At 43.4% G+C, this 19,681-nt stretch overlaps 1 protein-coding gene and 1 long non-coding RNA gene across 4 annotated transcripts in view; one reads left to right on the top strand and one right to left on the bottom strand.

Moving 5' to 3' along the window:
* Positions 1-19,681, bottom strand: part of ZFYVE9 (zinc finger FYVE-type containing 9) — a 124,333-nt gene that overhangs the window by 18,081 nt on the left and 86,571 nt on the right. For all 3 annotated transcript variants that reach the window (XM_075935973.1, XM_075935971.1, XM_075935972.1), the window contains 3 exons: positions 7,527-7,751; positions 6,405-6,487; positions 5,687-5,791 (listed from right to left, as the gene is read on the bottom strand). In XM_075935973.1, the coding sequence (XP_075792088.1) occupies positions 5,687-5,791; positions 6,405-6,487; positions 7,527-7,751 (413 nt within the window). The remainder of the gene's footprint in view (positions 1-5,686; positions 5,792-6,404; positions 6,488-7,526; positions 7,752-19,681) is intronic.
* The window catches only part of LOC142830539 (uncharacterized), a 65,877-nt gene continuing 59,819 nt past the window's right edge, over positions 13,624-19,681 (top strand). The window contains exon 1 of the long non-coding RNA XR_012905849.1: positions 13,624-13,828. This is a non-coding gene — a long non-coding RNA (uncharacterized LOC142830539). The remainder of the gene's footprint in view (positions 13,829-19,681) is intronic.

Raw genomic sequence — 19,681 nt, 5'->3', positions numbered from 1 at the left:
TAGCACAGCTCAGGTATAGTGAATGTGGGGAGGGAGGCACATGAATTTTACATAGAGAAGTTTAACCAAACAACCAAAGAAAAATACCCTGATCGCAACTAAACATTCATTTCTCTATCTACTCACGATCCATACTGATCCGGACTTAAAGGCCCAATCCATTCTCATGCCCAATATTCCTTGTAGGCATGGTATTTCTGTTGGATTACTTCATCTCGCTTCCTCCAGCTCTTAACTTAGAACTCACACACAAAGGAACAACAGCAGGTATATATTTACAATTTAAATGTCAGCACTATATTCCATGGTTCTTCTGGCTCCCTGCCAACACCCTTCGCTACCTGAGTTTAATCCTTTATTTACCAAGTGCTGGCCAGCACTCCTCCTATCCATCACAGTGCTATATCATAGTTGGAAAACATAAGACTTGCCCTGTTTCTGCTACTGATTTCTTTTAAAACTTCAAAATCATTTGTCACTAGCTCTTTAGATATGTCACCACTGAATTATCACCTCTCCACTGTTTGGTCCCCAGTACTGTTCAAATCATTCATAGAATCATAGGACTGGAAGGGACCTCAAGAGGTCATCGAGTCCAGCCCCCTGCCCTCAAGGCAGGACCAAGCTCTGTCTACACCATCCCTGACAGATGTCTATCTAACCTGTTCTTAAATATCTCCAGAGAGGGAGATTCCACCACCTCCCTTGGCAATTTATTCCAATATTTGACCACCCTGACAGTTAGGAATTTTTTCCTAATGTCCAATCTAAACCTCCCTTGCTGCACTTTAAGCCCATTACTCCTTGTCCTGTCCTCAGAAACCAAGAGGAACCAATTTTCTCCTTCCTCCTTGTGACACCCTTTTAGATATTTGAAAACCGCTATCATTTCCCCCCCTTAATCTTCTTTTTTCCAAACTAAACAAGCCCAGTTCATGAAGCCTGGCTTCATAGGTCATGTTCTCTAAACCTTTAATCATTCTTGTCGCTCTTCTCTGTACCCTTTCCAATTTCTCCACATCTTTCTTGAAATGTGGCGCCCAGAACTGGACACAGTACTCCAGCTGAGGCCTAACTAGTGCAGAGTAGAGCGGCAGAATGACTTCACGAGTTTTGCTTACAACACACCTGTTGATACAACCTAGAATCATATTTGCTTTTTTTGCAGCAGCATCACACTGTTGACTCATATTCAACTTGTCGTCCACTATGACCCCTAGATCCCTTTCCGCCATGCTCCTTCCTAGACAGTCGCTTCCCATCTTGTATGTATGGAACTGATTGTTCCTTCCTAAGTGGAGCACTTTGCATTTCTCTTTATTAAACCTCATCCTGTTTACCTCTGACCATTTCTCTAACTTGCTAAGGTCATTTTGAATTATGTCCCTATCCTCCAAAGAAGTTGCAACCCCACCCAGTTTGGTATCATCTGCAAACTTAATAAGCGTACTCTCTATCCCAATATCTACATCATTGATGAAGATATTGAACACTGTCAGTAATTTACCTGAAAATACCATCCTGGCCACTATGGACGCAGAAGCCCTTTACACCAACATTCCACATAAAGACAAATTACAGGCCATCAGGAACACCATCCCTGATTACAGCATTTTACACCTGATTACAGAGCTCTGAACCTTTGTCCTCACCCACAACTGCTTCCGATTCGGAGACAATTTGTATCTTCATGTCAGCAGCACAGCCATGGGCACCCACATGGCACCACAGTATGCCAACATTTTTACAGCTGACCTTGAACAGTGTTTCCTCAGCTCTCGTCCCCTAACACCTCTACTTACGCTACACTGATGTACATCTTTATCATATGGACCCATGGGAAAGAGAATTTCACAAGGATTTCAACAACTTCACCCCTCTCCCCCCAACCTCAGCCTGCATCAGTCCACACGAGAAATCCACTTCCTTGATACTACATTACAAATAAATGATGGACAAATTTCTACCACCCTATACCGGAAACCTACCAACCGCTACACTTATCTTCATGCCTCTAGCTTCCATCCCAGACACATTTCTCAATCTATCGTCTACAGCCAAGCCCTAAGATACAACCGGATTTGCTCCAATCCCACAGACAAAGATAAACACCTACAGGATTGTGACAGGGTACCTGCCCTGCACTGGCCCTTTAAGACCAGGACTCAGGTCCTGAGCCAGGGCAGGAAACAGAGAGGCCGGGGCAGGAAACAGCTGAAGCTGTTTGGGCTAGGGAGAGCCCAGCTGGCAACTATCTAGGGCAGCACAATTGGCTTATAGAAGCCAGCTGAAACCATTAGGGCGAGTGAGAGCCCAGCTGGCAGGTATATAGAGAAGCACAGTTTGCTAAGGGAAGGGAGCCAGTGAAGGGCTGACTGCGGAGGAAGCAGGAGCTCCTAGGCGGGAGACAAGCTGTGGATAGCCAGCAAGGGCTGGGAGAGGGCCAGCCAAGACTCCCCCTGGCTAGGGGCTGGAGACAAAACCCTGGTTTGGATGCGGATCACAGCGCGGCTTAGGTAAGCAGGGCCGTGGAGTTAATCCCAATGCCAATGATGAGCAACCCATACAGACTGTAACTTGCCCTGAGAGGGGCTAGATGAGGACAATCAGGGGGCACTGAAGCACGGTGGGGGCGTGCACCCTGACAAGGATCTATATAGAACATTCCTAAAACTGAAATACCCACTTGCAGAAGTGAAAAAACAGACTGACAGAGCCAAAAAAGTACCCAAACATGAACTACTTCAAGACAGACCCAAAAGAGAAAACAACAGAATTCCACTTGTCATTACCTACAGTCCACAACTTAAACCCCTCCAACACATTGTCCACAATCTACAACCTAGCTTGGAAAATGACCCCTCACTCTCAGAGGGCCTTAGGGGAAAGGCCTATTCTTGCTTACAGACAGCCCCCTAGCTTGAAACAAATCCTTTCCGGTAACCATGCTACACAGCTACATCATAAACTTACAGGAACCCACCCCTGCAATCAGCCCCAGTGCTGACTCCTATACAAGCAATTTCATCACTGGCTCCAACCACATCAGCCACCAAATCAGAAGCTCATTTAACTGCACATCCAGTAATGTGATCTATGCTAGAAATGCCCCACTGCAATATACATTGGACAAAATGGACAGTCCCTATGAGAGAGAATTAATGGACACAAATCAGATATCCAAAAAGGCAACACACAAAAACCTGTTGGGGAACACTTTAACCTTCCTGTATACTCATTAATGGATCTCCACGCTGCTGTTTTGTTTTAGACCAATTCCACAAGCCAAATACACAGAGAAGGATTGGAACTCCACTTCATTCACAAGCTTAATTCTCATGCTCAGGGCTCGACAAATATACTCGCCCGTGGCAAGTAGATTTTACCAGCTGGCGAGTGCAGAGGCAGACTGACCCAGTGGGCCTTTGAGACGGGCTGGCCAAAGCCCGAACTACGGGCAGCACGGCCCCACCCGATCTGCCGGCCAATGGAAGAGCGTAGTGCCACCGGGAAAGGGGAAGTGCAGCGATTCTCAGCGCCGGGCTGCTTGCGTGCAGCTCCGGCGCAAGCCAGAGGGCGGGATGCCAGCGTGACATGGCGTCCTGATGTCACGGCTGGCGACCGCCAGATTCAAAAAGGCTCCAGCAACCCCGCAAAGTGGAAGGCAAAAGCCAGGTAGGGGAGGGGAAGGGGCTTGTGCTGTGCTGAGGGGAGGGAAGGGGAGGAGGTCAGGAGAAGAAGAAAGGGGAAGGCACCAAAGGACAAGGGTGCAAGAGAGACAAATGCCAGGGGGCCAAGTGCAGACAATGAGGAAAAGGGCAGGAGGGGAGGTGTCAGTGGGAGGGAGGACAGGGTGATGCTGGGAGAGGAGAGGATAAGGGGCTGGAGGGGGAGGTGCTGGGAGAAGGCTTGAAAGAAGGGGTGGGCATGAGGAAGGCGGGGATAGAGCAGGGCATGTGTGAGGGCACAGGGGCATGAGGGGAATGGGGGCAGAGAGTGGTGAGGGGATGGGTATCAGGGAAAAAGAGGACAAAGGGGGCAGGGGCAGTGAGGGAAGGGAGAGGCACCAGTAGGGTGCAGGTGCCAGGGGACTCTGGGGGTGAAGCAGAAGGGCAGACACCTGCAAGGCAGGGACCAGCACCAGAGGAGAGATGCAGGGCAGGTGTGTAGAGGGAGGTGTTAGGAGAGGGGATGAGGAGGGGTAGCTCACATGATCAGAGTGGGGCTACTGGAGGAGTGGGCACGGGGGAGAGAAGGGCTGGTGAAGGGGGGCAGGTCTTAGGAAGGCTGAAGGCAGAGAGAAGGGCAGGAGTCAGGACAGCAGAGGAGGGTGAGGGGTTGGGGGGCAGCAGGCACTAGGGGAGCTGATGGAGCAAGCGAAGGAGACATGGCAGCAGAGGAAAAAGGTAGAGGTTTATAAGATATTTATTAATAACTTGGGTGATATGTATTAATAACTTATTAGTAATTACTGTTCTTATTAGGAATTTATGCCATTAAAAAAAACACTGGGGGAGGGGGAGGTGAGTCCCTTTTTTGTCTGGTGAGTAGGGTTTTCCATAGTTTGTTGAGCCCTGCTCATGCTAATGGTCAAAATTTATCGGATGGCTCACACATTACCAACCAAACAATGAAGGCGTCAATGGTTCTTGATGTCTGTGTAGAATCTGATGTTAGTACTCTTCCTTTCCTAGTGCAAACTAATGGTTCTAATCTGCCTCTTAACTAGTTAATCTTTAAGGTGCTAATAGACTATTGGTAGTTTTCTAAGTTTCTCCTGTTACAGACCTGCTCGGCTATCCCTTTGAAACTTATCTACCCACTGTCTCTTCCCCTCCCCCTCTTTCAATTTTTTTCCATCTCCCCCTCTCCCCTTCCCTTATTTATTCTTGGTTCTGGACTTCCAACACTCCAGTCATCTGAAGAAGTGGGCTGTGCCCACGAAAGCTCATGATACATCTACACGTTTTTTTAGTCTTTAAAGTTCTACTAAACTATTTGTTGTTGTTTAAGTTTTTCCTGTCACTAAGCAGTTTGTCAACATCGACTAAGTTTAAAGACAGGTAAAGCTTTTCTCATGCAATAAATCAAACTCTTATTTCAAATGTACAGAGACGTACTTTGCAGTAAAATCTACAGAGAGCCAACAAATACATTTACAAATGCTTTTGAGCACACAAAATGTACTTGGAGAAAGTTCAGGTGCCATATTTTACACCCATACAGCATGTGTTATTTAATTGAGTCATTCTGTCAAATCAGAATAGTATGTGCAACTCTTACCCCAGATTTTCAATTAATTACATTTAAAGTTTATTTAAAAGTAATAACCTCTGTCTAAAGAGGAGCATCTCCATTATTTTTAACTAACGCCACACTGAATTGATCTGTGCATAACTAATTTTGTAGAAACAACGATGAAGCGGGTCTTACCCACAAAAGCTCATGATACTATATATTTTTATGTCATGTCTCTATGGTGCCACAGAACTACTCATTGCTTTTAAAGTTACAGTCTAACACAGCTATCTCTCTGAGACTTCATTTCTGTAGGCAATTCACATACTATAGTTATAGTTTAATTCGAAGGCAGTTTTCACTGGCAGTAGCAAACAGAATAATTTACTTTCCATCCAATCCTTATTGTTAAATTGTATTAGACTAAACATAAATATTTAAGTATTACCTCATTATATCTGTTGCTGGGGATTTTGATGCTGGTTTTTCTCACTTCCATGTCTACCACTAAACCTTGGACCACCGGCAAAGTATACTGGTAATTTCTGAAATCCTTGTGATTCAGAGGAACAAAGAAGTGAAACAATGTAGTCATTAGTGACACAGTCTGTTTCTGAAAGGAGAACTAGCCTAAAGTGCAGAACTATTAAACAGAAGTGTAATACATAAAACTTAATATTTTCCCGACTCATGCACCATTACTCTCTATAGGAAAATTTGAATTTTTTCTGCATTCTGCTAGATTGGACAGAGACCTCAGAATCACTGGGAGTAAGAGCAAGTCATACACCAAATGGAGAAGTCTCTACCTTTAATAGCTCCTGGTGCAGCTTTGTATATTCACAGAATTATGACTACATAACAAGATGATCTAGTATTTTTGAAGAATGGTCTGAGCAACTATATTTAGATCCAGAACCAACAACTCACAGCAGTTCAAGACCCAGAGTTTAGATTCGGACACATCATTCATATTTATTGCATCATCAAAGTTGCTGTCAAATATCTAGATGAGACAAGAGGCCGCCATCCAAATACCATAGTATCAGTATTTGTTTATCATAATGTTTTGAAAATTAGTTACTATACAAATAAAGCAAGTACAACATTCCCCTCTTCTCCGCATATACAGACTGAACAAATAACAAAACCCACTCATCACTTACTGCAAGAAGATTCATAATTGTGTGTCCAGTCTCCCCAAACAATGGTTTACGAAATCTGACGCTGAAAAGTGGGCATGGATAAACTAGGAAAATACAAAAATGATGAATTAGATTCAAATTCACCTATTAAAAGGTTTAGACTGAGTCTAAGCCTCTTCATATAGGAAACTTAACAGAAGGACTAAAAATACATTTCTGACATACAAATGGCAGCAAAATATCTGCATTCCCTTGCATACTTTTACATATCTATGATACAATTCAACATGCATAGGCATGTGCTTGGTCATGTTATGTTACAGCAGATTTCTGAGGAAAAAATGAATATAAATTATGCCAAGGTTTTCAAAATGTATGTGTAAAATTTGGCTCTTAAATAGGGAGGTAATAGCATAGTCGATTAACGGATAAGCAAAAGTTTAATGCTATAGACTACATGCATTTCCTCCCCGCCCCCCAGTAAATTTTTTAGCAGACTAGCCAGCAGCTTGGCTCAGTCCTGGCTTGCATTGGGTCCAAGGCTTACTCCTGCTGCAGCTCTGCATTTAAAGTATATTAGGAACCAGGTGGGCAGGCAGCCTGGCTCACACTAGGTCCAGGAACTCAGACCCCTGTAGATATTTAACATCCTTACACTTAAATCCACATTTAGGCAGCTAAATAAGTACTCTTATTTTCTAAAGTACTGTGCACCCACTGCTACTGAAATGCAAGACAGCCTGTGAGGAAAAGCAGCTTTCTATAATCAGATCACTTGTTTTAAGGCTCAAAAATTGATTGTGATGATAACTTTCAGCAGTCACTAAATATGCAATTAATTTCAATATCTTAAAAGCAGCATTTTTCCCCTAAATACAACAGATGCATCCTGGACTATTCTGTTTTAGGTCACAGGTTGTGTTATCAGGGCCTCAGTTAACTGAAAGTTGGTAAATAGTTTTAATTGAAAAATGCTACTGACCAGCTAAAAAGTTTTAGGTCATGTGACTGATTTAGTGATGTATCTGGCAACAGGTACTATCACTGGGGTTGTGGTTAGTGGGGCACATTCCCCACCACCACTATTCCTGAGTATCTGAAGTACACAACCATAGCTAAGTTACTACAGTTAAGAGAACTTACGTCTGTATTCAGCTCCAAGTCTCAGCATCAGTCGGATGGGGAACACTTTAGCCCAGGGAGTCTCCCATTTCTGAAGGAGAATCCCAAACAAGTAGGGTGGAGTTGGGAGCACCAGGTCCTGCAGCGACTGATATGTAGAGGTCACATATAAGAATCCACCATGCTCCTTACTGCCCAGAAAGCTTTGGCTGAAAAAGGAGTGTCCCAAGCTGCCCACGACATTACCTAGGAACCATGAAGTTCATTATTTTACTCCACTGAAGTCTCTAAAAATGTCACTAACTTGTTTTAAAGTTGAAGAATAAGATTAAACACAAATTTTCTTCCTGGTATTATATCCTGAATTAACTCCAATTAGTCACACTGCAGAATGAAAATACTTGCTACCCAAGAGTGTTCCAGATATCCCTTATTCTACAGTATAGGAGACCCCCACTTTCTGAGGTTCCCCATATTCACTGGCCTGCGGGGAAGGGAAGGGACCCGCAGTGAGTTCCCCAAGGCTGCCCGGAGCTATGGTGAGTTCCCTGGCTCCTGGCAGATGTGCTGAGTTCTCCATGGCTCACAGCACCAGGGTGTGTTCGGGAACTGCAGAGAGCTCACTGCAGGGTTGGGAGCCGCGGCTCCCAGTATTCATAATTTCGCTATTTGCGGTGGTACCAGGAACTTTCCTGTATCATCGTGTTGGAATTTCCACCTCAGGCTATAGATGCATCAAAACATAATGGGAAGGCAACAGATTGTTCAACCATTGCAAATTATGCCAATCCTTGAAATCAAGTTTAGAAAAATTTCACACATTCAATAAGCAATTCCCACATCATGTCAAGCTTCATGCTTGTCTGTATTTAAAATGCTAGAGCAGTGCAGCTGTAGTGCTTCAGTGTAGATGCTATGCCAATATAGGTAAAATCCACTTCTCCAACAAGCATCCGGTAGGCAGCTGGAAGAATTCTTCTGTTGAACTAATACTATCTACATAGTACTATCTACAGAGGGATTAGGTGGTGGTGCAAGTGGGCTGGTATGGTGCAGTACGCTGCACTGGTAAATTATTTTTTAGCCAGTATGTCATACCAGAAAGACTTTCTGCCGGCCATCTCCAGCCCCTCCACTGGTCGCCGTGTCTCTCTGCACAGGTCTGAGAGTGCTATGGCAGCCTCAGGAGTCAGGTGGCATTCTGCTACTTAAACTGCTGCCTCTCCTAATGGGGAAAAGGAACAGAACTCCTAGCCCACCCTCCCTGCCCCCGCCCTCAGCACTGTACAGAGACCAGCAGCTCTGTAAAAGGGGAGAGAGAGAGGGGATGGGAGTTCTGCTCCTTTCTCTGCTGGGAGGGCTAGAAACTCTTTGGGCTGAAGTATTGCCCCCACACCCAGCTCCCCTTCAACTCCCAGGTAATGTAGGATGGGGAAGGGAAAGAAAAGAGTGAGGTTCCAGGATGGAGGTGGTGCAAAATCATGTGTGGGGTGGGAAGGTCACATCCTTCCCCACCCATACCAGTAAGAACTTGCACTATTGGTTGAACGATGCCACTAATGGGTATGGATTTTTCACACTGCTCACCAATGTAGTTAAACCAGCCTAATTTTCTAGTGTAGACAAGGCCTTAGAAAAATAAAAGTAGCTGTGCTCCACTTAATATCCACTTGTGACACGTGCACCATTCGTCTTGAAACATTTATGAGGCCAGATATACAGAAGCACATACATTAAAGAGCGCACTCATTAATTCCTGTACTTGCCTGATTTAGGTCTATATGCATACGTGTAAATCAGGGATTGTGCACAAAGTAACACAGATATTAATGTCCTTATTCTCAATCTGTACATGCAAATGAGTGATTAGATTACATGTTTACTATGCTAGCCAGTCATACACTTAAGAGAAAAACAGTTATTTTGATATGCACCTCAAATATGAAAGGAACTTGAATTGCACATCAATAATAAAACTGAAAGCAAGAGGTATATTAGAGAGAGATTAGGGATCAATTGAAAGTCTGGATTCCACAGTGCCTCAGACTATGACAACCCTTATTTTCAGTGATTTCATGACCCTACATGGAATCACCACTGCAGAAATTGAGCATGTTTGTTCAGTGAATTAGGTCCTCAGATGCTGTTATTTCGTAAGAGAAAGAGGTGTGTGACAAAACAGCATGAATTCACTTGGCCAAATCAGTAGTGTCTTTTTTTTTCCTTTTACAAGAAAGGATACGGTATCTGCCTAAAGATATTCTGAAGATCTGGGTCAGTTGAAGAATACCACAAGAGAGTGTTTAGTATATTTTATGTAAATTACATTTGAGACTGACACAGGAGAAAATATCACTAATTATAAACTAAAAATCTGTTCTTCGATCTTAATAAGCAAAAATGTTACTGACAGAATCATTTTATAAATTAAAGTTGATTAGATAATTAAGAAAACATAACAAAATTGTTACTACTATCTATCCACCAACCAAGAGAAGAATCCAAGTCATTCATTTTGGCAAACACAAAATTCTTTCCCCCTTTTTTTAAACAGAGTAAGTTCATGCAATTATTGATAAAAAGTGCCAACAGGCCCCAAGACTGCCCTCCATATACCAAACAGATACGAGGATTGTGAAAGGACAAGGAAGTGCTTCCCAGCTGTGCTTCAATTCCACTGACTAGGGCACGGCAGGGCTAGGCAAAATATGACCTGTGGGCTGGATCCGGCCTTCCAAACCACCGGATCCCACCTATGAGAGCCTCAGCCAGCTCCTTGACACTCAGTAAAGCTGGCTGCTGCAGGGCCACGTGCTTCTGTGAATGCTGAGAGCCTAGAGGACGGGGCAGAGGCTTCTCATACTGCTCCTGGCCCCAGTAGCTCCCATTGGCCAGTTTCCAGCCAATGACAGATGCCCGCAGGACAGGCAACATTTGAAGTGCCCCTCCCCCCACATAGTCCAGGCTCACATGGTCCCTGTAGCTGATGTGAGCAATACAGGAGCATGGAAGGCAGGGACCCTGGTTAAGGAACCTGCTGGGCTGCTGGCTGAGAACCACCCAGATAAGATCTACAAGCCAGAGCCCCTTCCTCCCCCAATCCTCTGCCCCCCTATCCCATGTAACCTAAACCTTCTGCACCCCTGCTCCAGCCCCAATACATCTTCCCAGACACTGCATCCTCTCCTACGCCCCTCCTCAGGTCATAACCCCCTCCTAGATCCTGCACCAATCCACTATCCCTGGTCACAGCCCAAATCCCTGCACCCCCTCCTGCATTCCTGCCCCAGGTTACTACCCCATCCCAGACCCTGTGCTCCAGAGCTGGGCAAGCCAACCTCCACATGCTGAATCCAGCCCACCAAGCCCTTTGATATGTCCCATAGCTGCTCAGCTGCTCTCCCACCCCAATCAAGACCTGGGGATGGGGGGCACACAAAGTCTCCTCCCCTCAGCAGGGGTCCACAGCACCAGAAGGAACCTCCAGCTGTTCAAAACAATTGTCTTTCCCCTCTAGGCACTGTGCACCCCTGGCAGGGCAGAGGGCAAAGACTTCACACACTCCCCCACCCCCAAACCAATCAGGATCTGAGGGCAGCCCGTGACCACTTCTGAAATTCATGAAGTGACCCCCCCCTTCAAAAACCCCAGATAGGATGACCACAAATTGGGGGGAGGAGAAGAACAGTCTCCAAGTCTCATTTAATCCTTGACTTCTCTTTTGTAAGAATATAACTAGCTACGCTACATAAACAAAACTTTGTTTAAAGCATTGAGTCATAGGTAAACAGCTCATGTGCAAAAATCCACTAATGCGCTTCCCTCTATTGAATGGCACAGTAAGGTTTAAATCACGTAGGAGACAACTGATAAAAATTCTCGTGCTTAATGAACATCAGAATGGGTATTTAATTTAGGATTTACAAAGGAAGCACATGCTGCAGTTGGGGAGGAGAGATTGGTAACTTCATGGAGGGAACTGTGGTCTGACCTTCATGCCAGATCTGGAGACCCACAAGGAATCTTGGCACCAATCCTTTTAGTCCGGAGCAGTACTTCTCAACCCATTTACCACTGTGGGCTGCACATGCAGCAGTGTGTGCATGAGAAGGAACACAGCACACAGTATATATAATACCTGAATGGCCCTGAGCATGTCACATGGGTGGCAGCTGTGCGCTAACTGGGCCACAAGCAGCCCACGGACTGAGAACCACTGGTCTGGAGGCATCCATGAAGAAGGCCAGCTCTTCTGCAACAATTCCAGGGCTTTGTTTATTCCAGAAGCATGGTTGACTTGGTAGGTGCTATTGCGGTGTGTCCTACGTTTGTACATTCCCTCTCCTCAGTAAAATCTTTGAGTCACACCAAAATACTTATATCAGCACTCTGAACTGTAGCTGTGGCAGCCAGTTATAGGGCTTCTTGAGTTTGTGATGTAACAGCTTAAAACCATTTTCAAATGGCAATAAATTATAGTTCATGAAAAATAGATAAAGCCACAACAATTTTATCTGGCAACAGAAGGGTTAACCAACAGTCCTGTGGAGAAGTCCCTGGATTAAATGGTTCCAAGTCACACTGATCCTCTCTGAAGCCAGTGCTGGACATGGCTCTGCTCCAAGAGTCTCACCTGAAGGCAAAACAAGATGTTCCTCCCTTGCCTTCATGGGCCAAGGGCACTGCCTCTGCAGCTCTCCCAAGCCGTCACATATGTTCCTTTTTCTATACTCCCTGAGAGTTTTGGCTTATAGCTAATTAGTAGGGCATGTCTGTAAACAGAAGGCTCATCTCACAGCTTCCTGCAGCTAAGTACAGGAATCCTAACTCTTTGCATATGAAGCAACAATCTTTTGCTGATAATTCTGAAATGGCAATGTTTCCAAGGGACGGGACTTACGAACAAACAGGAAGAGCTCAGTTGTTGGCATGTTCCTGTACTGATCCATTTGGAACGGGGAAGGCAGAAAGGCAAACCCACTTCAATGCACTCCTGCCTTTTTCAGTACGATTTAAACATTTTCTGCTGGATCAATATTCAGAAACTGTGAACATTGTTATTCATGTTGCTTTACTGGATCTTTTGGAACCCAGGGTCTAACCCTGGAAACTGCTGAGCCCTCATTTCCCCAGAAAGCCTATGGGAGTTGAAGGTGCTCGGCATCTCACAAGAGTTACTTAAGAGGATTACATCTCCAAGTTACAGTGGAGTTTTGCATACGCGTACATATGTGTTAGAAATCGACACGGTCAGATTCTAATGTCTACAAACCTTCAACCTTCAACCCAATTTAAAAAACTCTCAAAGGCTAAAAAGTAAAAACAGTCTAACTAGTTAAGCATGTTGTGACAGGCTGTACCCTGAATTTACCCCTTGTACACTGTTGTAATAATCAATCATCTTTATATAAAGTATGCCTTATAAGGTATTATTTGAAAACTCACAATTTTCTGGTCATTATTATCCTAGTAAACTACACAGAGCAACATTGTATGTAAACTTATAAGATTCCACTCTATGGTGTTACTAGGGGCTTGCCTTCAATACTGGGAAGACAGATGCTGCTGCAATCGATGCAGCGGGCGTCGATTTAGCGAGTCCAGTTAAGATCCGCTAAATCAGTGGTTCCCAATCGTTTGTATACTGCAAACTGGCAAACTCATTCAAAAACATTTGGCAAACTGCCACAGAAACATTTGCATATTCATAATGGTAATTAATTTATTTGCATAGTTATTTTGGTAATTTATTTTAAGCAGTCACATGTTATTTTACATTGCCTCTGTGCACACACAATACATGTCTTTGTAACAGATTTTTTTATTTATTATCCCCCCCCAAAAAATGTTTGGTTTCTACCTTTAAAAAAAAAATCACACATATCACATCACTAGTTAACCCAAGTGTTCTATTAAAGCAGCCCCACAGAACACAAGGCTGCCTCCAGGGGGAGGGAAGGAGGCAGGGAACGGAGGGCTGCCTGACCGGCTGCTGAGGCTTTTTTTTTTTTTTTTAAAAGGAGCCCAACAAAACATGAGGGTGTCCACTGGAGAGAGGGAAGGGGTGCGCTGGCCCCCTCCATCCCAGCCACATCCTTACTCACTCTCCCTCTCTCCCTCCTTTCCTATCAGCACGCTCATCTGGACTCTGAGCAGGGAGCTTCTACTGCTAAGGGAGTGCCCCTCCCCAGCCAGGAGGCTCTCTGCTGGCGGGACTCAATTAGCAGCTACGCAGCCACACCGCTGCACAGCTTATAGGGAACCACACTGAGTCAAACATCAAGCCATGGGGTCATGCCTGGCACTGGTCCGCAGAAGATGTGGTAAGAAAAGCTTTGCTTTGAATTTAACACACTTAAGCACTAGTTGTGTTTTATCTTTATTTTTCTTGTAACGATTTCTGACTTGCATACCTCCTTACCGGTATTCACTTAAAACTTCTTTTCATATTTAATAAACTTCCTTTATTGCTTTATAAAATCCAGTATGTTTGAATTGAAGTGCTTAGGAAAAGAACATTTGGGCTCAGGTAACAAGCTTTGTGCATATCATTTCTATTCAGGGTGGCTAGCAATTTAAAAAATTCATCTCAATTAATTGCACATTTTTAAAATTAATAGCAATTAATCACACTTAGACATAGTGCTCATTTTATATTATTGTTCATTATAAATATTCACAGGGTAAAAATGATTAATTGAAATACAACTTCTTTTACTTCATACAAATACTGTAGTGTAATCTCTATCATGAATGTCGATCTTATAAATGTGGAATTATTACTACCTTACATAAAACTCCCTTCAGCTGAGTGAGCCGTTGTTTGCAAAGGAAGATGGATTTTACCTCAGGAATTTGGCATGCATACAGGGAGGAGAGCCTGGTGCAGGGAGGCGAGCTTGCAGGCCTCTTATCTATGAGGGTATTTCTCAAGCTTTTCGTGCTGGCAATCCCATTTAGGAGTGTTAAAACTTTTAGCCGATTAAACCACAGCACTGAACTGGTTAACCATTTTAATCTAGATCTTGCTGCCCACTGCAGCTTACTGATTAACTGGCAAGGACTGGTTCACCGGTCAACTGCATGCAGTTAACATAACTAATCCCATTTGGGCTGAAACAAAAATTGTGGCACCCCTACCATAAAAAAAAAAACTGACCACCACCCTGCCTTCCGCACCAGTTGGGTGTGGAGCTATGGGCCTCAGCCCAGCTAGGGACTCTACAGCACCAACGATGCCTCTTGGTGCCAAGTTTAAGCAGTGAATGAAAATTATGCAAAAAAACCAAAACAAAACAAAACAAAACACCACCTCCCATGAAAGAGTTTCTCTTTCTCTGAAGCAAGATCTGAAGCAGCCATCTATTGTCCCGCTGTTCATTTCCAAATCTCAAAAAAACCCTCTTCTTCCTTGCCCATTCCTCTGTTTCTCTCCTCTCTTATTATTCCAATAGATGTTATTAGCCCAATGAAAAATTATGGGTGAAGTTCTTCAGGCAGATTACACGTGTGATGGGCTGTCAGCTGAGTTGCTGAGATACTACTGAGTTTGCCTATTTTGCCTGCCTGACCTCCCCAACCACCCCGTTTTGCTAAGCCAGGCACTAAAGCTTCCTCTAGCAAAACATATAGGCAGGGCCATACCCAGCTGCAGAAAATACAAGCACTGAACAGTCCTGGGAAAACTCACCTCAAAGGATTTACTGCAACACCCAGATGTTCAAGGCCCCTTGGGGTAATAACCCAGAGTTATAGGAGTTCACTTCCTTTCTCTATGTGAAAGAAGGGATACATAGCCTCTCACTCCCCACCCCAGTTAGAAATTACATAAACTGGATTACATTATAAACCATTAATAAGTTAAACAACTACGAAAAGGTGCATTTTAAGTTATTGAAGAGGTAGCAAACAGAACAAAGCAGATACTAAGAGTAAGTCTAGACTACAGGCTTTTGTCGACAGAGGCTTTGTCGACAGATACTGTCAACAAACCTTCTGTCGACAAAGAGCATCTAGACTACATCCAGGTCTGTCGAGAAAGCAAGCCGCTTTGTCAATATGAGAGTGTAGACGCAAATGACAGTGTAGATGCAATAATGCCTTCTGTCGACAGAACTCTTGTCGACAAAAGGTGTTATTCCTCGTAGAATGAGGTTTACCTCCACTGACAAAATTGAGTTCTGTCGACGTTATGTGCTCACAGAATGAGCTCAAACTAGCTACGGGAATAAAGGGAAACAAGAAGACATTTTATAAATACATTAGAAGCAAGAGGAAGACCAAGGAGAGTATAGGCCCACTGGTCAGTGAAGAGGGAGAAATAGTAACAGGAAACTTGGAAATGGCAGAGATGCTCAATGACCTCTTTGTTTTGGTCTTTACCGAGAAGTCTGTGGGAATGCCTAACATAGTGAATGCTAGTGGAAAGGGGGTAATTTTAGAAGGTAAAATAAAAAAAGATCAAGTTAAAAATCACCTAGAAAAGTTAGATGCCTGCAAGTCACCAGGGCCTGATGAAATGCATCCTAGAATACTCAAGGATCTGATAGAGGAGGTATCTGAGCCTCTAGCTATCATCTTTGGAAAATCATGGGAGACAGGAGAGATTCCAGAAGACTGGAAAAGGGCAAATATAGTGCCCATCTATAAAAAGGGAAATAAGAACAACCCAGGAAACTACAGACCAGTTAGTTTAACTTCTGTGCCAGGGAAGATAATGGAGCAAGTAATTAAGGAAATCATCTGTAAACACTTGGAAAGTGGCAAGGTAATAGGGAACAGCCAGCATGGATTTGTAAAGAACAAATCATGTCAAACCAACCTGATAGCTTTCTTTAATAGGATAACGAGTCTTGTGGATAAGGGAGAAGCGGTGGATGTGGTACACCTAGACTTTAGTAAGGCATTTGATACGGTCTCGCATGATATTCTTATCAATAAACTAGGTAAATGCAACTTAGATGGGACTACTATAAGGTGGGTGCATAACTGGCTGGATAACCATACTCAGAGAGCAGTTATTAATGGTTCACAATCCTGCTGGAAAGGCATAACAAGTGGGGTTCCGCAGGGGTCTGTTTTGGGACCGGCTCTGTTCAATATCTTCATCAACGATTTAGATATTGGTATAGAAAGTACACTTATTAAGTTTGCAGATGATAACCAAGCTGGGAGGGATTGCGACTAATCTGGAGGATAGGATGAAGTTTAATAAAGACAAATGCAAAGTGCTCCACTTAGGAAGGAACAATCAGTTTTACACATACAGAATGGGAGGCGACTGTCTGGGAAGGAGTATGGCAGAAAGGGATCTAGGAGTTATAGTGGACCACAAGGTGAATATGAGTCAGCAGTGTGATGCTGTTGCAAAGAGAGCAAACATGATTCTGTGATGTATTAATAGGTGTGTTGTGAGCAAGACACTAGAAGTCATTCTTCCACTCAACTCTGCGCTGGTTAGGCCTCAATTGTGTCCAGTTCCGGGCACCGAATTTCAAGAAAGATGAGGAAAAATTGGAGAGGGTCCAGAGAAGAGCAACGAGAATGATTAAAGGTCTAGAGAACATAACCTATGAGGGAAGGCTGAAGGAATTGGATTTGTTTAGTTTAGAAAAGATAAGATTGAGGAGGGACATGATAGCGGTTTTCAGATATCTAAAAAGGTGTCATAAGGAGGAGGGAGAAAACTTGTTCATCTTGGCCTCTGAGGATAGAACAAGAAGCAATGGGCTTAAACTGCAGCAAGGGAGGTTTAGATTGGACATTAGGAAAAAGTTCCTAACTGTCAGGGTGGTCAAACACTGGAATAAATTGCCCAGAGAGGTTGTGGAATCCCCATCTCTGGAGATATTTAAGAGTAGGTTAGATAAATGTCTATCAGGAATAGTCTAGACAGTATTTGGTCCTGCCATGAGGGCAGGGGACTAGACTCGATGACCTCTCGAGGTCCCTTCCAGTCCTAGTATTCTATGATTCTATGAATTCATAGTCCATTGTTCTAGTTGATGGGCCATTAATCCCTATCTGGCTTTTCCATTGCAGCCCCTGAAGTGTCAGCAGTGGGACTGAACCAAAGCAATAAATATGAAATAGAGACACCCAGCTCAATATTCCTAACTTCAGCTACAAAATTGATACATTGCTTACAAATGGGATAATCATAGTCAGTAAACGACGACCTTTCCAATTATACCTTACATGAGCCAAAGCATAAAGCATATAATTAGTTATTATGTCAGTCATATCTGATTTTCATAAAACATATAGACTATAAATACATGATCATACTAGTACCGTCTGGCCATAAATTATAAGAATCTTTGGATTATTTTAAGTGTATCTTATTTAATTCTATGCAGCATTATAAACATGTATGCTGCAACTACTAGCAAATGCACCTTAGGAATGTAAGTGAGAAGTTAAGTAGTCAACTACTTGCTTCCCAACCCTCTTGGGGAGAAGCAGGAGCCAGCTTAAAAGCCGGGACCACCCATGGTGCTGCCTGCCCCACCCCTGTGCTGCTGCCTCTATCAAAGGCAGCAGCAGAATGCGAGGGGGAGCAGAGGAGGCTGCCCTGAAGCAGCCTCTGCCCACGGCAGTCCCAGGATTGCTGCAGGCAAAACCCGCTCCAGCGGCAGGCCCTGTTTCATGGGTAGCCCCGCACAGACCCAGCTCATAAAGGATCTGGGATCTACCCCCTCTGCACCTCTACAGTTTAAATGTCTGCGCACCCTGTTCTTACTACATTTAATCTGCAGAACTACAGCAGCCTTCCGTTATTGACTAATCATGTAGTTGAATAAAATTTTATTGACTATACGATTAATGGATTACGCACCTCAACATCCTTAATGTACCTTTCTCTGTACTTGGAAGCTACTCTGGATTTATTTCTTTTTCTCTCTGGTGTACAGTTTGTACTTAAGACAATAGGAAAATAAAGCTATATACCATTGTAGAGTTCCATGCTTTGGACGTCACTCCAACAGAGTCAATGAAGAGATCAAACATTTCCATTTGTGACTGAAGACAAGTAATGACACAGAAAGTGAAAGGCACCAGTCTTTTGAAGGTGATCGCTTGAAAGATTCATACTTTGGCTGCCTATAGGACTATGTTCATATCAACCCAACATGAAAGTCAGGTTATAACAAGCAAGAGTGAAAACTGCAACTCAACCATCCACTATCCTGCTACCATAAACCACAGCCAGATCCTGTTATTTATTCTGCACACAAACTTTAATTATCTCAGAAACTTGTAGCCAAAATTCAATTGTAAATAAAGGATCCTCAACTAAGCTCTCCTTCTCAAAAGCATGTATTTTGGTTTAACTAAGACTACGTTATAACTTCATTGCAAAAAGAAATAAATCTCGAGTAGTTCCCAAGTACAGAGAAAAGTGCTTTTGCAGTTGCAGCATAAATGTGATGTAATAAGATTAGTATTATTTATATAGTGCCACAGGTGTGCATGATGCATCTAAAGCAGCTTTACTGGATTTTAACACCAATTAAGTACTCTGTTACACTGGATTACTCTTGACTTTAAATCCAAAGCAGCTCTATAGATTGCTTTAAAAAAAAAATCACCACACGCCAGTCCATTGGTGTGACTTTCCTCCTCAGGGCCTTTTCCCTGTCTTCAGTTCTTCACTGGGATTCTTTGCTTAATGAGCAACACATTTTGTATATTTATTAGATAATGCTTTACTTCAGTTAAATTAGTTGATACCAGGAGAGGAGAGGAAAAAGATCACCACATTTGTTAATTATTTACTATAAACAACTTTCCCGTTATAGCGTCTGTATTTTAACTGAGAACAAATTGGCTTCTAATTTCAAGATCTCTCCTAGTTATTTACACGCAGTTCTTTAGGTGCCAGTATCGTCTCAGGTACCCTTATCCTTATAACATACAAAAGGAGACCCCTTTGTTCAGTGCTCAATTTAACCATACGGAAGAGGTTTTTAAAATGCTTGATGTCTCCCATATTATCTGACGAATTCCATGTCAAAGAATTGGTCCCCACATCATTTCTTTATATCATAGAATCATAGAATCATAGAATAATAGGACTGGAAGGGACCTCGAGAGGTCATCGAGTCCAGCCCCCCGCCCTCAAGGCAGGACCAAGCTCCGTCTACACCATCCCTGACAGATGTCTATCTAACCTG

Source organism: Pelodiscus sinensis, chromosome 9, assembly GCF_049634645.1.
Source record: "Pelodiscus sinensis isolate JC-2024 chromosome 9, ASM4963464v1, whole genome shotgun sequence".
Lineage (NCBI taxonomy): Eukaryota > Metazoa > Chordata > Testudines > Trionychidae > Pelodiscus > Pelodiscus sinensis.
Note: the sequence above shows the minus strand (reverse complement) of the source record. Positions and strands in the feature narration are given on the sequence as shown.